The sequence below is a fragment of the Homalodisca vitripennis genome, unplaced genomic scaffold (assembly GCF_021130785.1).
Source record: "Homalodisca vitripennis isolate AUS2020 unplaced genomic scaffold, UT_GWSS_2.1 ScUCBcl_2813;HRSCAF=7919, whole genome shotgun sequence".
Taxonomy (NCBI): domain Eukaryota; kingdom Metazoa; phylum Arthropoda; class Insecta; order Hemiptera; family Cicadellidae; genus Homalodisca; species Homalodisca vitripennis.
This window is the reverse complement of record NW_025778921.1, coordinates 20,271-37,507: the sequence shown is the minus strand read 5'-3', so window position 1 is coordinate 37,507 and position 17,237 is coordinate 20,271. Positions and strand designations below refer to the sequence as shown.

At 32.5% G+C, this 17,237-nt stretch overlaps 1 protein-coding gene across 1 annotated transcript; it reads right to left on the bottom strand.

Annotated features, from left to right (window-relative positions):
* Nucleotides 1–733: 733 nt before the first annotated feature.
* On the bottom strand, nt 734–15,539 carry LOC124372260 (uncharacterized protein CG1161-like). Its single transcript, XM_046830636.1, has 5 exons — nt 15,309–15,539; nt 11,918–12,018; nt 10,090–10,198; nt 5,950–6,075; nt 734–1,130 (listed from the first exon to the last, which is right to left on the bottom strand). The coding sequence occupies exons 1-5, from the start codon at nt 15,360–15,362 to the stop codon at nt 975–977; spliced, it is 546 nt and encodes a 181-aa protein (XP_046686592.1). The 5' UTR covers nt 15,363–15,539; the 3' UTR covers nt 734–974.
* Nucleotides 15,540–17,237: the final 1,698 nt, after the last annotated feature.

Genomic DNA, 17,237 nt, shown 5'->3' with positions numbered 1-17,237 from the left:
AACAATTTTTCCTAAATCCAAATTGCACGGAACTAAGAAGATTGTTAGTTTCGAGATAATTGCTAATTTGCTTATGCACTAGAGCCTCCAACAGTTTGCCAAGAATCGGAATAATGGATATCGAGCGGTAGCTCTCTGATTTATTTTTTGAGTCCCTTTTTAAAAACCGGACAAACTCTTGAAATTTTCAGCTCCTCGGGGAAATAACTATCTTTTAAACAAAGGTTAAAGCAATGTGTCAATGGAGATAAAATGTGAGGGGTTATTTGCTTTATCATATTATTAGACATACAATATACGTCACAGCTGTCAGAATTTTTCATATTTTGAACTGAATTTAGAATATGATCTGATGTTATTTTAGCCCACTGAAAATATTGAGAGGGTCTATTGATATTACTTTTTATTAACAAATCACTTGCAGAAATTGTTGGATTGTCTAAGTTGGCTTTAATATTGAGAACAGAGTCTATGAAATAGTGATTGAAAACGTCAGGACTAATGCCAGGCTTATCATCACTGGCATTGGAAAAACAGTTTATATGCATCAAAAAAGCCAGTATGCATTACTTATTAATAAACTAAAATAAAATGGTTTAAGAGATTTAAAGTATTCACTCATTTACTTCAGCACTTTTTTGAGAGTTAAAACTTTTCAAGAGGCAATTGAAGATAGCGGTAATAAATAAAATTGTATTTTCGATGTAGGACAATACAGGAACCATAAACGATAAACGTTTTCCAACTAGAATTATATTTAATAGAAATCGTCAATACTGATTTAACAACAAAAAATCACACATAACCTTCAAACATAGTATCTACAGAAATATAAAACTATAGGTAAAACTATATACTTACATTGAACCACTTTAACAAAAAAGTGTTTAATTAAAAGTGCAAAGGAATAAAATGCTATAATATTTAATATTATTAAAATCTTACTTTAATAAACATGAGACAAATGTATTCAATTAATTAAGCATTGTGTGTCGGTCATAAATATTTTTCCGTTGCTCACGGACTTGTTTCTTCCACTTGTCTTGTTGGTGCCCGACTCTGTTGAGAACATTGCCTCCTCTAACTCCCATCTGGTGAGAGGATCCAGCTGGGACACCACCGCTTTCATCCTATAAGGTTACCAAGTGATAAATTCATATTAAACCATTTCTATTGATCACATGCTGTGTGTATATTATGCATATATAAGTAGTTTTTTGACCTATGGAGTTGCTTTGTGGGGCCATTCTCATTTAGCAAATAAGCTGTTTGTACTTCAGAAGAAGGCAATTAGGATAATTGGCAATGTACATAGTAGAGAACATTGTAAACCTCTTTTTGTAAATTTTAATATTTTGATCCTGCCGTCCATCTATGTTTTAAATGTATTGTTGTGTGTTAAAGATAATTTATTTAGACTTAGCAACCAAAGAGATGTACATAATCATTTTACACGCAATAGAGATAACTTAATAACTCCTAGATGTAACTTTACTAGTACTCAATGCAGCTTTCAATATCAGGGTATCAAGCTTTTCAATGCTCTACCCATGCAAGTAAAGATCATGAGCAGGACTAATTTCAAAAATACCATAAAATGTTGGTTGTTAAAATCTGCTATTTACAGTGTCGATGAGTTTTTTCTTGTAGTGCAGAATCTCACAAGCTAGTTTAATGTATCATATTGACGTTATTATATACATTCTTTGTATCCTGACAATAAATGCTTTGATTTGATTATTGTTTATACTACACAAATCAACTTTCATCGTTCAAAGATGAGTTCTACAGGTATGATACCACATGTTTTACACGGTACACAATATAATTAATTTAACTAGCACAATACTTACGTTAAAACCTATAATTTAATGTAACTCATTAATCTTTTCTTTTCCACAGCGAAGAATTATCAGTTCTGTGGATCAATTCCCATAATAGTGAACAATAGACCTGTTCATTAATCTCAAATTGTATTATAATCATACCAATCTTTTAAAACTGTAGAAAAAATCATTTACATTTAATTATTTTTTGTAAATTGCACACCACTTTATTAATATTGGACACACTATACCAAAAGAAAACCTAAAACTATTAAAACTCGTTGACACACCTAGATGTTTAAATGTATGGGAATCCTATTACATAAATCAAGCAAATACAGAATATTGATTAAATCAAGAAGATGGACCAATACAAAATTCAATATTAATTTCACGAAGATTACAAAAATAACATTCAAAATTTATATAATATAATTCCAGTAATGATTTTATTTTACTTTACACACTATGCCACACAGAACAAATTAATATTAAAATCACATATATCTAATTATTATTAAAAACAAATTTACTTTTGTGATGTGTCTGATGAAGATAGCCTTGCTATCGAAAGGCCTCATACATAAAAAGTTTTAAGTATTAGTGTGTATGTTCTAAATGTAGTGATTAAGTTACATGTCACTATATTTAAATATTAGAATAACAACGTAAGAATCTGCATATTGAATATTTAATGTACTTAATAATCAAAATATAATATCTTAAAGAAAATCATTACATGCAAATCATACATATTCATTTTGACGGATGTGTTGCTACAATGATGGTTAAAGGACATGATTAGGAGAATGGGACAGGAGTGAAAAAATATGGTCAGATCACTCTTTACAATCGTGGAACTGAAGGTCAAACTGAATTGTGTGGCTGGAGGAAGAGGATGTTTTTTATAAACATCATGTGACTCACATTGCTCGGACAAGGTATGAGGTGTGTTCAAAAAGTATCACGAATTTTAAATTTTCACGGGTTACGTATATTCGAATTTCGATTTTTTTTGTGGCGTTATGTTGGTACATATGTCTCTCACTTATGTTGACAATTTCAGCCATTTTGAATGTTCAGTTAATTGTTGACAGCTGCTTTGCTTGCATGTGTTTTGGTTCGTCTTTGATTTTTACCTATTCAAAAAAATGGAACAAAGAACCTGTATCAAATTTTGTGTGAAAAATGAAATTAAGTGCGCGGATGCATTGCGAATGTTGACTGTGGCATACGAAGAAGCTACTTTGGACAAAAGCAACGTTTATCGGTGGTACAAAATGTTTTCAGAAGGCCGAGAAGATGTGAACGACGAAGAGCGTGCCGGACGCCTGAGCACTTCAACAACAGATGAAAAAATTGATGAAGTGAAGAAAATGGTATTGGCCAATCGTAGAATCACCGTTAGAGAAATTGCCGAGGATCTGGGCATATCGATTGGCTCGTGCCATTCGATTTTAGTCGATATTTTGGGCATGAGACGAGTCGCCACAAAATTCGTACCAAAATTGCTCAATTTCGATCAAAAACAGCATTGCATGAACATTGCTAATGAGATGTTGGAATCTGTCCGCGACGACCCGTATTTCCTCCAGAGGGTCATAACTGGTGATGAATCGTGGGTTAATGGTTATGACGTGGAAACCAAAGCTCAATCATCTCAATGGAAGCTGCCGCACGAACCAAGACTGAAAAAAACATGCCAAGTTCAGTCGAATGTGAAAGTTTTGCTTACAGTTTTCTTCGATTGCAGGGGCGTGGTGCATCATGAGTTCTTGCCACAAGGTAGAACGGTGAATAAGGAATATTACCTGCAAGTTATGCGCAATTTGCGCGAAGCAATCCGCCAGAAACGCCCAAATTTGTGGAAAAACAAAAATTGGCTTTTGCACCACGATAACGCCCCTGCTCATACATCGCTGATTGTACGCAACTTCTTGGCCAAAAACAACACACTAATGATACCGTAGCCACCGTATTCCCCAGATCTGGCCCCCTGTGACTTTTTCTTGTTCCCGAAACTGAAGAGGAAGGACAACGCTACGCCACAATTGACGAGATAGAGACGGCATCAAAGGAGGAGTTGAACAAGATACAAAAAAAAATGATTTTTTGAAGTGCTTCGAAGATTGGAAAAAACGTTGGCACAAGTGTATAACATCCCAGGGGGATTACTGTGAAGGGGTCAAAATAGATATTTACAAATAAATAAATAATTTTTGAAAATATACAAAATTCATGATACTATTTGAACATATCTCGTACACAGCTTGTGAAGCCTTGTCAACAGCTAGTGAACCGACTTCAGTATACTGCTACTTCTATTTCTATACCACTTCAGTTGCCTCATCTACTTTCAGGAATTGTAGCTCTGAATAAATGTACAATGACGGTACAAAAATTAAATTATTCAAAACAACTTGATTTAATCACATTGTTTAACATTATACAGTACACCATAACAATGTCAGGGGACTAACATTATCCGCTTTCTACGGTAAGTATCACATTATGAGAATGTGGTTTGTACTACTTTCTTTTGTAATTTAATACACTAAAAGTGTTGTAACATTTTAATAAAGAACTTTACAGCCATTTTTGAGTACATTTATGTATGAAACTCTTATTGCGGAGTATAAGGGATGGATAGGAGAACAGAAGATAAGTGTCATAACGATGGAGAATGTCTTGATCTCAGCCTTAGAAAGGAGAGGGAATGTATTATATATGCTTCTCCTTCAACACTAGGAGATACATATTTATTGAAACTTAGGAGCCGAGCGCAGACAATACTTCTTCTAGTTCTATATTAGCTCAACTGTACAATTCACGTGCAAACCAATCAAAAACAACCATTCCAGAGCTTCTAAAATATCAATGTATACAGGGTGACGCAAAAGTCACTGGACAGTTGGTTGAAAGAAGAAAAAAACAACAGCATAATCATTTGGCGTACTTGGACCATATTTTTTTTAAGGAACAGTGACAGGAGATAAATATTTGGATATGCTTCAGAATTACGCGGTACCAGGACTCATGACGTTTGAAAACTTTCAAGAACTTTACTTTCAACACGATGGTGCTCAACCACATTATGCCACTGCCGTCCGCGATTATTAAAACGAACGTTTCCACAGAAAAGTTATTGGTCGAAGGGCAGATATTGACATGCCCCCACGTTCACCAGATATCACACCAATGGATTTTTTCCTATGGGGAGTAGTCAAGGACTCTGTTTATTCTCGAAAGCCTCATACTATTGACGAACTAAAAGACTACATACATGACGCATTTTATGATTTGGACAATGATCCCACACTATGCCGTAGAGTATGTAACAGTATTCCAGAAAGACTTCAAAGATGTATTAATGAAGACGGAAAACAATTTGAATATAAAAAATAATTGTAAGTATTGTTTGTAATAAAAAATAATTTCAAATAAATCTAGTCTTGTTTTAACCAACTGTCCAGTGACTTTTGCGCCACCCTGTGTATTAAGCCAATCTATACAGAATATTCAAGTTAGTTAATAAGTTTGGTAGTAATAAGCTTTAGACAGACAACTCATAAGGTGGGTAGTAACTGATATATCTGTAGTAAAGTGACAATAATCCAGGTGAATTGGGCCCCAACCCTTTCCAGATTATTGAATTATACTTGTTTTTTAAATAAATCCATAAAAGGCAATTTTAATGTAATAATAATTGCTAATATTGGATGAAATTAGCTTAACAAAAGTGAGACTAATTCTAAATCATTGTTATTTTCAATGGTTTAAAAAGTGTGCTTTTTCTTTATCTACAAAACGAATTGAAAGAATTTAACAATCAGCATGACCAATATATTGTAATAATCACTTTGTACGTCCCAAGAAATTTATCAATATATTTTACCACTCAACTAAAATAAAATTAAAAAAAAAAAACATTAATTGAGTACCAAATGTTTAAATTCAACAGCTTCAACAAAACTGAACAAAAACAAAATGTTAAGAACTAAAAGCTTGAAATGCATTTACTAAGACTAAACCGTATGCAAAATGTAACGGTTTCATTTATCTTCCCAAAAAGTGCATTAATAAGGAATACAAATCTTAATTTTAAATTAGTTTGTACACTTACATCCTCATTAGTATGCTCTACATAGCTGCTCTTAGCTCTCTTGTTCAGAAGTGGGTCCAGGCAGATCAAGAACAGCATGTAGATCACAAGCAAAGAGATGATCCAGATTACAATTATAACTACAACCTAAAAACATACATTGTTTCATGTACATGTTAAATATATAATTTATTTAATTTATTTGAAAGTACAACAACCAGTTTTAACAAACACATTGGTTATTTACATAAAGTTGGATACAACTCAATGGTCTACTTAAGTACGCTAATTATAGACATTAACCCTTTTACTGCCGACGTCCGACATTTCGGACGTCGGCATTTTTGCCGAAAACGCCAACGTCCGATATGTCGGACGTCTGTTTTTTTTATTGTTACTGGCTACTGTTATGTTCAAATGCCGAAATATTCGGTATTTTGGTTGTTTAGGAGGAAAGGATAATGAAAGAAGCCATTTGAAGAACTTTGGATTTCTATTTTCGTCGTCTTTGACTAGAATTGACGAACTACCTAGACAGCTGTCAAAACCAGATGATCAGGTTAGATTACTGAAATCTTCGTTCATTGTTGTTGTTTACAATGTTATCGAAAGTTTTTTGAAGTGTTACTTTTGTTGATCAAGGATAAAATGAGTAAAAGAGTTACATCTAACTCTTCTGTGAGTGAGGGAACAATAATTAACAGTCTAATCGATGGTGGTGTACAAGTGCAAGACGAACTGATTTCCTTCAGAATTTGTCAGATTCAGATGCCGAGAACGATTCTGATATTAGTGTTAGGGCTATTGATGACAATCAAAGTGATGTGGATGACACTGATGACGATCCTGACTTTATCTTACCATCAGATAATGAGGAGTTATTAGATAGTGAGGGGGATGTGGCACAGATAAGTTTACCTTCAACTTCCACTGGTAGGCCTAGAGGAGGCCTACCAGTTTTGGGAAAATCCTCATAGTGCAGCTATGTTTCAAGGTAGCACCTTCAAATTTGGTATATGTTCTAAGCAATTGCTCTAGTTTATAATGATATCATGCTCAAAATTTTAGTATAATTTTTAAAATAAATTATCAGATGCCAAACACAATTTTTATTTTTTTATTTATTTTTTATTTACATAATTTTTAAAATTAAATAATGAGTTTGTTTCAAATTAAAATTTCTTTTTATTACTTGAAAAACAGCATTTAAATACGAGTAAATGAAGTAAAAATTAATGCAAATCTAATGAAAAATAAAAAAGATACAGCATTTTTTGTAAATGAATGCACAACAGCGATTTTCCCCCTTGGCAATTTTGACTGGTACGATAAAAAAATGGCCGGCAGTAAAAGGGTTAAATAAGAAGCTAAGAGATTATTTTGTAAAGTTAAAGTTTTCAGCTATTTTACATGAAGGCACATCATATTGACAAATGATTGCCTCCACATAACTCCTCTAAGCTCTGTTGTCCAGTAGTGAATTCAGACAGATAAAGACCAGCATGTAGATCACAGGCACAGATTGTTCAGTTCAATTATAACTGTAGACCAAACAGATTACTAATGATACTGAACAGACTAATACTTGAATATACAATAATCAGTTTAACAAAAATGTTTGTTATTTACACAAACTTTCATCCAAGTCAAACTCGGCACTAAATGGACTAGTTCTAGGATTCTGACACCTGCAAGATAAGTAAAACTTAAGACTCCTTTGAGTCATCTTCATACTTCAACGAGTCTACCTATTTTTTATCTCATGCAAAAACAGTTGAAAGTCATTACAAGCAAAATCAAACGTCTATTATCCTAGAACTTTATAAACATTTAATATTGTCATTAGTAATAGGCTTTTGAGATCTATGTTTTGTCCCTTATATAACAGATTGGTATTAAAGTGACTATCTGTCTTGTATTGTCATTATTTTAGCAACATTTTGAAATTCTTTTGATCAATTGCCTTTATAACAATTAAAATATCTTGAAGAAAATCCTAAGGTCAATCAGGAATTGCCTAGGGGAACTATTTATTTACATAAGATGCAGTTGTTGGTAATATGTTTAGTTGATGTTGTCTTTGTTGATAATTTTGTATGCGGTGTGTTGTTACATGTATACATATCTTTGTTGAATAGAGATTTATTTATATCCATTTTGAACCTGCAAAGCAATCTTTGAAGTGTTATTTTAGCATTATTATGCAATGAAAAAGTCCAGATCCATACAACTATTCCAAAATAGGTGGCAACTTATCTGAGGGATGCCTTTAACCTTATATGACTAATTAAAAAGTGCTAATTTCTTTATCTGGTTGTATTTAAATATTCAGTTAAAGTACAGTGTTGTATTTTTTTAACTAACACTTTTATTTTTTTAAATAGAGTAATAAATTATTTTTATGATTAGACTTTAAATGTAGAGTAAAACAAACAATGGTTTTTGTTACACCATTATGGTTTTAATTTTTTTAATGTAAACATTTTTTAAGTGTTTATAAAACTAATAATATAAATAATTTGTGGTTCATAGACATTGTTCATAAATCGGTTTCAATATGGCAGCCACTTGCTGTTTCAATAAGTTACATTTACACTTTGGCTATAAAGCATTGTAGAGCAAAACTCAAGAGTGTTTTAGACTTTACGAGTAATTTGAAAAGCTTAAGTATTAAGAGTGTTTTAGACCTTACGAGTAATTTGAAAAGCTTAAGTATTTCAATATCTCATAAGTTACAAGATGGTACTGCAAATGGTAGTATGCAGTGACTCACTGTAATACAAGTTTAAAAACACAAGAGCTGAGAGCTAGTAAACAGAAACTGTACAAACAACAGCCACTGATACAAGTGGTGATAACATTAGTCTTGGTAACTTAGCTATTTCTCATTGTTTTGTACCAAAAGATTAATTAAAAATATAATGTACTAAAACATAAATTTTAAAATTCCCTATCCTTGTGTTACTATTTAATGTCATCATCCATTTTATATGTATTCTATAGTCATATAGAAAACATGCACTGCCATTGCATTTTAAGAGCAAAATATGACATTTTCGGAAGACTGAAACCTTATAACATAGACATTTATTTATTACTTAATATATCCATTGTCTGCCCAGATGATAAGATAAGATGGTAGACCTTATCTGTGAAACCTTAGATAAGGAAATGCTAAACTAGTATTTTATATAATTTATTAATTTGTACTAAGATTTTGAATTTAGATTAAATTCACAGTATAGTAAATTGTTACTTATATATTTTTATCAATAAATATGCAAATGTTAACTAAAATTTCCTGTTTAAATATTTGTTGTATGCGAAGGGTTAACAGTTTATGTACACTAAAATTGTATAAATACAATACTTGTACAGACTAGTGATGGTTACTAAATCATGAAACTATTACTTGTCACACAGTTAAGGAAAGCCACAAGTAAATCTATTCATCCATTCTTTTTAACAGGTTCCGAACCGGAACTTACAGACAGTGTCTGACTTGTCAAAAATACAAAGTAACAGGTCCCAATTCTATATCTGGAAGTGGAGGGATAACCGAACCGTATGTATTACTGGCTGACCAATCAGTTAATTCTCTTGTCTAATGAAAAAACAACTAATTCTTCTAATTCAAGCCAGATTGACTGGTTTAGTTTATGTTTAAATTGTTTGTACAATACAAAACAAATAAATTAAAAATGAACATTTCGAATTTCCAAAATAATCAAAGAGTAATGAAACATTAGAGTAAACAAAATTGGAAGTAATTTATAAATATAAAACCACTAATTGTTAAAAACAACATTAGGTTTTATAACTAAGTAAATTAACTGTCCATTATGTGATGGGCGATAAGACTAGGGTGTCCCAATCACAAGTTTGATGTAGACTACTGGGTACAGAGGGATGGAGTGGGGAGATAACAATAACTAGCCTAATTCCTAAGCATGTTGAGACGGGAACATGCTTAGGCGATAACATAGTGTGTTGAGAGATTCAAATTGTGTTAGTAAACTTAAATTTGTTCCTATAGGGTAAAATTCAAGGAAGTTTTACTACAACCAGCTTTTAAGTATAAAGACCTATGTTATTAATAATGTCAGTCCATTTTGTCAAGTGATACTGAATTATAATTATTCATATCTAATCACTACTTACCTTGATTATGGTTGTATTTCTACTTTCGTACTTGCATTCACATCGAGGGCACAGCTCTTGGGTTTTGTTATCATTATCCACCACTGGAACGCTTACCCCGTCACAATCGCTACAAAATATAAATCAAACTTCCTTAGTATTTATTTCATTCCCACCCTAAATCATTTTAAACATCACATGTAAATAATATTATATTGTAAGGAAATGATAATATAATGTTTATACTTTTAAATGAGAGGACAATTGACTTAAATCTTGTGGGCTTATGTATAGATACGAAGGCTATCCAGAAAGTAATAGACGTTTTGACAAAGCGCGACAATGGGCAGGACTAGTGCCACCATCTTGGCGTCAGTGTCCAACACTCGTACAATCTTAGTTTTAGATTTAATACAAAGAATGAGGCATGATTGATAAAATTAACAGGTCTCACATGAAACACATCTGGAAAGAACCAGTCTTCACACAATTGTAAGAATCTACATAAAACCTTATACTGGATACAAGGCTTACACAAATTAAATTTATTTATAATAAAATTAAGGATAGTTGTTCATCTATTAATTTGAGATTTTATCCATATTTATTTATTTTAAATTTATTAGACAACAGTTAATTTTAAAAGAAATCGGAAAATTTGGAGAATGCTGCCTAACTAAATGCATTTTTATTTGGATAGTGCTTACTTTAGCCACATTACTTAAAACAATCTAAAACTATTTTTAGCAATAGTATTATTTCATTTTCAGGGGGAATATTTAGGCAGTTGCAAACTATATACTGCACAATAACTATTAAAGTGTTTTTATTTTAGTTTACATCTCAATTAGTCCATCAATCTTGAGTTTTTGGGAGATATCGCGGTTACTGGGTGGGGGGTGAAGTCAATATTCACATGTAATTAAGGGAGATTAGGTATACCAACTGCATTTAAATATAATTTAAGAATTTTTCTGTAATCTGCCCTGTTTATTGTCATTTTGACTACAGTTGAAGTTTATTTATCGTTTCTACCTCCATAGTGAAAATTATTTATTGTTTTTCCTTTGTATTTTGGCCCTGTTATTGCTACTGTGCAACTTCTTTGGGCATCTCGATATAGCTTTTTCTGATTGGTTGGATTTGATTGTGTAACCATAGAATAATATGGTTAGGTGAGTTTGTAAGATTTTTATCTCTCAAGCATTAGTGATTAGCCTTTTGGAATTTTGTATTTACTGATCGGTACTATCAAGATAGCAAAATACCCAAAAAAAAGTATGATAGATAGTAGATGTTTTTTGTTCGGTGCTGCACCGCACTCGTGGCCGGAGGTATTACTGTTAGCCTGTTCAACTACTACTTTTTTATAAGATAAAAAATGTTGGTCTTTCCTACATTTAATTGGTATCTGTTACAGAATACAGAAAGCTTTATTCATAAACATCAAGTTTAGAACAGGTGTCAAATACAAAATAATATAAATGAAAATCAATACAATGTAATGGAAATAAATTGTCTTTAGTTCCTTATAAGTTTTTAATAGTTGTTGCGGTTATTTGCATGTTCAAGGAATTCACTGATTGTATAACTTGATTTCTTCGCAAGCCAGGAAAACAGTCCTTTTTTTAGATTTTTTTTCAATTGTCTTGAGCTCGATAGGTAAAGCATTATATAGTCTAGCTCCAGCACATGAGGGTTTCTTTGTGAACAGAGTGATTGTTTAATAAATTTATTTTTAAACATTTTCCCTTTAAAAAAATGTGAAGTAGGTAAAGTAAACATTTATAATTGTATAAGAAAGTAAATATTTCTTATACAATTGGAGAACACATTGTATCTAACTTACTTGTTAGGAGGTACATTGGCAATATATAACTTCTTGTAAGTTTGAGTTCCGTTGACAACAGTACAAACACATTTACAGCGTGCATCTTCATAGGATTGAGCCTGAAACAAAATAAGTTGTTAACCCCTTAGATGCCAACATCCAGTAGAGTCATACTATGTATCTAAAAAACCAGAGTGTTAGATGATTACAAAACTTGTAACTTACGCCCATAACCTTTATACTCTGTGTCCTCATCATCACCTGCTGCCAATAAATGCTGATTATGTTAAACCCACTCCCTGTCATGTTTCAGGTAACATATTTGTCTTGTTACATTACTCATTTGTTTGTTTGGTTATATCGTAATTCTTATATTTATTGTTATACTATTGAGTTTTTATTTTGTGATAAGTAAGAAAAATTTTAATGATCTACAGCTATGTCAGCCGATTTGATTTTCTAAATTAGTCTAAATATTCTGTAGCAAACAATTATTCAATCAATCTTTTTTACAAGCGTTTTGAAGCATAATGAGAAGCAAAAATACAGAAAATATATTAATTTTTGTAAATTGTTAATTTGCACAATTTATCAAAGCTTTTAATTTTAGTGTGTTGGTAAATTGAGAAATATAAATAAATTCTGTGAAAATACAGTGATATTGGATTGAAATTTGGAAATAATATGTGCAAATAGTAAAAGAACGGATAACAAAAGCACAAATGAAGTTAACAATAGATAATAATGTTTTTTTTCTCATAGTAAATCACAATTATTTGTTTTATTTAAATATTATTCCCTACAGTTAAAACACTTTCAACACTAAATATAACATCTCATTCTCATGAACCAGCCTTAAAGAATTGGACGTTTTTGGAATTGCTATTACACGCTCAGCCAAGATGGGAGAGGGGGAGAGTGTGGTGAGTGACCTCGCTATACAATGCCATTTCAGTAGCCATGGAGCAGTGGACAGTGGAGGATCGCATGTTTGCATACGACGCGTATGTGCAAAATGGCGAGTCTGTTACAACGGTACAACGGCTTTTTCGCACTCATTTCAACCTTGGACGCCATGGTACGGATCCTACCCGCAATACTATTCTCAGGTGGGTTCAAAATCTGAGAACGACAGGAGTTATTTTAAAGAAAAAATCTCCTGGCCCAAGGAAGACCGTAAGGACGCCGAAAAACATCGAGAGGGTGAGACTAGCCCTCATTCGGAGCCCAAGTCGTTCAGCAAGAAGACATGCAAGTGAACTAAGGTTAAAGCGTGAATCATTGGGAAAATTTTGCAAAGTGATTTAATATTTCATCCCTATAAAATGTGTGTTGTTCAGAAGCTAAACGAAAGAGATTATGCTCAGCGAGAGGACTTCGCTGTTCACATGCAAGTGTTGCTCAAAGATAATGACAGCACAATAATCATTATGAGTGATGAGGCACATTTTAATTTAAATGGAGAAGTTAACAAGCAAAATCTACGTTACTGGGTAACTGAGAATCCTTGCATAATTCACCAAAAACCTCTCCATTCAGAAAGTGTAACTGTGTGGTGTGCGGTTGCCACTTTTGGAATTATTGGTCCATATTTTTTTGAAGGTGAAAATGGAGCCTCAGTAACAGTCAACTCCGAATGTTACACTCACATGCTGAACACTCTTACGTCCACAACTGAGAAGACGAGGTCTAGACAGAAATGAACACGTTAATTTTCAACAAGATGGTGCCACACACCGCATACTGCTTGCTTGTCAATGGCTGTCGTCCGTCGGATGTTTCCAGGAAGGCTCATTTCCCGTTTCGGCGACATCCAGTGGCCCCCAAGATCACCAGACTTGACGATTTGTGACTTTTTTTGTGGGGGTACCTCAAATCACGAGTCTACAACAACAAACTTCGCACCTTGGCAGAGCTAAAGGATGCAATCAAGACCGAAGTGGCAGCAATTGATCAAGAGCTTCTCGAACGTGTACATGCGGATTTTTCTTAAAAGGTTAGAAACCTGCATTCAAGAAAATGGACACCATCTATATGATGTTATATTCCATAAGTAACATTGTTCTTAAATGGCATGTAAGTACAAACATTTCTATGTAATAAAATAAGTTTTATGTTAAAAAATAAGTGGTTTATGCTTATTTAAAAAAACGTCCGGTTCCCGGTGGTCACCCTGTATGTTACAAAAAGTATAACATCTATATTTTGAGGATTGAAATCTGCTCTCTTCTATAGTTTAAAACATTAAAACTAAAAACTGCGCCATGGACTGCCACTCAAATGTAAATTAACGATTTTAGCATTGGCATCACTGTCTTTCTTTCATGATACTGTAAATCCACTTCATAAGCTTGATACTTAAATCACTTTGCATGAAGTTAATTTTTCTCTCGAATGGAAACACAAAGTGCAAAATGAGGACTGTATGGTAGGTGGGAAATCAATTGGAGTTGAAGCTGCTAAGTGAAATCTACAGTTTGATACACCCTGACGGATGACGTACTGTTATAATAAAGCAGAATTACTCTTAAGAAAGTTCTTCATAGCCGTTCATCAATTTTGTTAAACACCTGATGTGAACAAGTATTGGTGGTGTACGGCTCAACAATAACAATACGCTACTTTTTTAGGAAAACAGTTGCAATCATTCACTTTCTAAAACTTTCAAGGCACTTGACTTTTATCTATAGAAGCCTAAGAAAAAATAAACACTTATAGCCTTAATAATTTGGTGTTTAGTTGTGGACATTCCTCTCTTTATCATTTTCTCAACAGTAATATTTTCTGTCAGAGCAACTGTGGTTTTCCACTGTGCTCTACATACCAAAGAAAAAAACATACCAAGTTTAAACTCCCAAAATAAATAAAAATATTTTGTAGTAAAAAATGAGCAATATCCCTAAATTCTGCTGTAACATTTTATAAAAATAAATATTTTTTTACTTATTATTGTTAATATATTAATTTTTAAGATTCAAACCCGGAGATTATATTGTTATTTGAAATACCTATTACGTAATTTAGTTTGACATTTTGTTTATAGTACTTTTAGATAGTCATGAATATCGATCGTTTCATAATTATGATTCAATTGTGGCGGTGGCCACTTATTATACTGCAGCCAGGGTGTTAATTACACTGATACCAGTTGGGTAACTTGTACTTTTTAAAGGTGGATTTTATTTTTTTCATGAAAAGTGCAATAAGCTACCTATGAAATAATTCTGGAATTGCAAAGGTTAACCCTCTGCCTTTGACTATTTCTGGGATTTTAAATACATCTATGGCAACTTTGACCTTAGTAGGGTCTATATAAAAATAATTTAGAACAGAGAAGGAAATAATAAAAATTTTTGTAAGCCCATAATTTTTATAAAAAATATACAATACGATGATATTATTGACCTACCTTTACGTAACTCACTGCAAGGAAAAAGACAACATAATACAATAATTCTTTCATAATTATTATTACAAATTACACGATGATAAAGAATACAAGTATTTTTTTAATGTAACAATTTAAGTCATCTCCTTAGAAGATACTCCTCTCGGTAAATAGTTTATTTTGACAAATTTCCTCCCCACAAACATACATCAGCAGAGCAGACACTGACTAGTGACTGACTGATAGCAGTAAAACTTTTTTTCTACTAAAAAATCCAAAGAAACCACAGTACGCTAACGACGACAAGAACTGAAAGCTTAGATTAACGAACAACATAAAACGGACAATAGAATAAGGAAAAACCAACGCAACCGACAACCGAACTATTGTAGAATTAAAAACTTGTAGTTTATGCACAATGAAGATTCAATTAGACTATTTAAAAAAAGAATAATTGTGAATAGTATTTGGTTAATTCCATTCATAATGTTTGTACATGACGTAAACTTGCAAATAATTAATCATAGTGCTGTTTTGTGCACCAAATAAAAAACTTTAGCTCGCTGACAGTTCGCGGGGTGCTGCTGGGACCCGTCGGATCCACAACAGTTTATTATAATTTTTGAAAATTTTAATTTAATTTCATTCGTTGAAAATGTTTTTATATGTCATTAATTTGCAACAAATTGAATATAGTGCTGTTTTGTGCGCCGAATAAAAAACTTTAGGTCGCTGACTGTTCGCGGGGTGCTGCTGGGACCCATTGGATCCAACAAATTGGCTGCCATCTTGGCAGTGACCAGATAACATCTGATGACTCCCAGTGTCATTTTCTGTATAACCAGGTCATATGGTAAGTTAATCCACACAAAAAATTAGCACCTAGGGTATGTTTCAAAATTTTTTCAGCAGTGAATGTGTTAAGACATGTATAAAAGTTCATTGTATCAGACGTTTAAAACTGTAATATTACCGTTATGAATAATAAATTAGTGAATGCCAATCTCGTAATCTACGGAACGTAATTCCCGTTGGACCAAAGGCCCAAACTTCAAAATAGAGTAATGTTAAAGTAAAAACTAAAATTAAAAAGTTAAAATTTTACTTGCCTAAACCTACCTTCAAATAATAGAAAAGTTTGTCTTCTTAAAAACATCTCATTTGCCTAGTTTATTAGAACAGTTTGTTATTTTTATAATAGATACGCTTTAATACGAGCTTTTCTCTTTTAAAAAAACTGGCTGAATTTTAGAGACATTTGAGGACATCGAAAATTTTTATTTTTTTGTCTGTCCGGCCACATGATATCTCGTGAAAGGCATTTCATTTATTGTTCTCTACAGTTGTTACTGGCAATGGACATTATAAACTTTCTTTTCTGTTATGAAAGTTTTACTGGCAAGTTTTTTAAAGATGTTCTAAAAATTGAAATATTTATTTTAATCAGTAATTTTGTTGGGTTTTCGGTCTTTCTTCTGCACTTATTTATTTATCTGAGAGTCCTTCTATACCGTAGAATCATATATTCCTACAATGTTGTGTTAGTGTCACAATAGACTATGTTAGTGTGACCTATAATATCATTTTAACAATTTGTACCTTCATATAATTTACTTAATATGATTAATACATCGTATCAATTAGTTTGTAAATAATGTATTGGTAATATGTACATATATTGGCTTCAATCACTTACTTATGTTAGTTCATAGTTAGTGTTCAGTGTGGTTAACTATAGTGTTGTGTGTACGAGTTACGATACTAAAGATGGTAACCACTACGCTCCTTGCGTCTCAATTTTCACTTCGGATTTGCACAGTTTAGACTCGTAGCGGGCTCGCTATCTCGTCCTCTTGTTACCTTGCCCCAACATCTCAAGATATAGGGGCAACATATGAACTGATATTGTATTTCATTTATAGCACTGTTCTAATCTTAATCTATTTATTG